General features: G+C 51.7%; 1 protein-coding gene across 1 annotated transcript; it reads left to right on the forward strand.

Annotated features, from left to right (window-relative positions):
• Positions 1 to 894: 894 nt before the first annotated feature.
• On the forward strand, positions 895 to 2,309 carry AYO21_04416 (hypothetical protein; the record flags this gene model as incomplete). The annotated part of the gene is made up of 4 exons (XM_022654389.1): positions 895 to 986; positions 1,036 to 1,085; positions 1,168 to 1,243; positions 1,298 to 2,309. The coding sequence occupies 4 exons, from the start codon at positions 895 to 897 to the stop codon at positions 2,307 to 2,309; spliced, it is 1,230 nt and encodes a 409-aa protein (XP_022513426.1).
• Between the last annotated feature and the right edge of the window lie 95 nt (positions 2,310 to 2,404).

Consider the following 2,404-nt stretch of genomic DNA (forward strand, 5'->3'; position numbering starts at 1 on the left):
GCTGTGGCTGTTGACGCATGTTAGCAGATCGTAAGACTGTTGACGGATCTGTTACTTAATGTCTTCGACCGAGAGGCGCAGTGGTTCTCGAATGGGGACCTAGAAGTCTTCTACAACCGACATCATCCAGCCGGGCGAAGCTCTAGCCAATAAGTCAGGTAGATAGACAAGAGCGGGTAGGGAGGTTTTATTTGCACCTTGATTGGGTTCTTATTAAGAGAGAACGAAGGTCATGTTTAGTGACAGTCGTTGGGGGGAGATGTAAAAGAGTCACCCACAGGTGAAAATGTACTACGGGATCTACAATTCTGCCAGACCTTGTGTGTCGCGACTTGATGAGGGTCATAGCGGCCTTCGTACTGTCTTGTAAATACTCACTTACTAGATAGACCATGAAGCATGAACATCGGCTTCACACTCGATCTCTCAGGCAAACGTCACTGCCGTGCTCGGATGAGATTACAACTTATGTAGAAAGCAGTCTCTTTAGAGGGGTTCGATGCGACGGTGAAAGTCAGGGGGGCAGCTTGCACCAGTCTACGAGTATCTCGTACCATGGCTGAGACAAGTCGTCACCGAAGAGTAAGTGGTGACATTCGGAGTACGTTGCAGGTATGGATCCAGCCTCGTAGCCTCGCTAATTAACATGGTCCACAGCCACCACAGCGGTGAAGACATCCGAGGTGGCACCATATGTTAGTTACATGCATCCTTCTCCACACTAGAATTTTGGGGATTCAAAGATTCCAATCAACAAAACTATTTGTCTTCCTGTGTTTGTGCCTTTCCATGTACAAACGTCCTGAATACTACTCGTTGACTTGAGCGAAACCTCATATACACTTTGCTGAACCTCGTTTCTTTGCTTTGCGAAAGTCTACATCCCATCACACCATGGCTACCAACGGCGTCCCACATCCTAAGCCTTCCCTCCCCTCAGTCTACATCGTCGCTGTTGCACGAACACCTGTTGGGTCATTTCTCGGGTATTGACCACGCGCATTTTGCATGTTCAGTATCACTGACATGTTCCAGCTCGTTATCCTCACTGACAGCTCCGCAACTCGGTTCTCATGCCATCAAAGGTACCTCTCCTTCCCCCCCCCCCTCCCCGGGGCGGGGGGCCAACCGCCCTTCAATCGCCTGTAGTATATTGACTGAATACAGCTGCCCTCGAAAGAGTTCCGGAGATAAAACCCCAGGATGTGGAAGAAGTGTTCTTTGGAAATGTCTTGTCAGCAAAGTGAGTTCTACATGCTTGCAATCCCCATTGCGATCCGTTCTAAACGCTCCACAGTGTCGGCCAGAACCCTGCCCGCCAATGCGCTCTAGGTGCTGGCCTAGACGAGTCGACTGTCTGTACAACCATCAATAAAGTCTGCGCGTCGGGTGTCAAGGCCATCGTTCTCGGGGCGCAAACAATTATGACTGGCAATGCGGACATCGTTGTGGCCGGCGGCGCAGAGTCCATGTCGAATTGCCCTCACTATCTTCCCAACATGCGGACGGGAGCCAAATTCGGAAACCAGACATTGGTCGATGGTGTCTTAAGAGACGGACTGTCAGATGCATATGGGAAACAAGAGCATATGGGGATGCAAGGCGAAGAATGTGCTAAGGATCATGGCTTCAACCGAGAACAGCAAGACGACTACGCAATCCAGTCATATCAGAGAGCACAAGCTGCACAGAAGGATGGCCTCTTCGATTTCGAGATAGCTCCTGTTCAGCTGCCTGCTGTTCGAGGAAAACCCGGCGTCACAGTCGACAAAGATGACGAGCCAAAGAATCTGAATGCGGAGAAGCTCCGCTCAATTAAGCCAGCATTCATCCCGAATGGCGGCACCGTGACTGCTCCCAATGCCTCGCCCCTCAATGATGGTGCCGCAGCGGTAGTCCTTGTCTCAGAAGCCAAGCTCCAAGAATTGAAGATCAAACCACTGGCGAAGATCTTGGGCTGGGGTGATGCGGCCAAACAGCCAAGCAAGTTCACCACCGCCCCTGCACTCGCCATACCGAAGGCCCTGAAACACGCCGATGTCAACCAGGAGGATGTGGACGCGTTTGAGATCAACGAGGCATTCAGCGTTGTCGCTCTCGCCAACATGAAGCTGCTCGGGCTGTCTGCGGACAAGGTCAACATTCACGGTGGAGCCGTCGCCATCGGTCACCCTCTAGGAGCTTCAGGGGCGAGAATTATTGCAACACTCCTCGGTGTCCTGAAGGCGAAGAAAGGCAAGATTGGATGTGTTGGCATCTGCAACGGCGGTGGTGGGGCGAGCGCTCTGGTGCTCGAATCTTTGATGTAAATGCATGGCGGCGCCAAATTGCTATGGGGCATAGATCAGCGGAGTACGAATCGTCAAAAAGGCTTCAGAGGAGAGTTGGTGTATGATCTGGCTTC

Source organism: Fonsecaea monophora, assembly GCF_001642475.1.
Source record: "Fonsecaea monophora strain CBS 269.37 chromosome Unknown Scaff24, whole genome shotgun sequence".
Lineage (NCBI taxonomy): Eukaryota > Fungi > Ascomycota > Eurotiomycetes > Chaetothyriales > Herpotrichiellaceae > Fonsecaea > Fonsecaea monophora.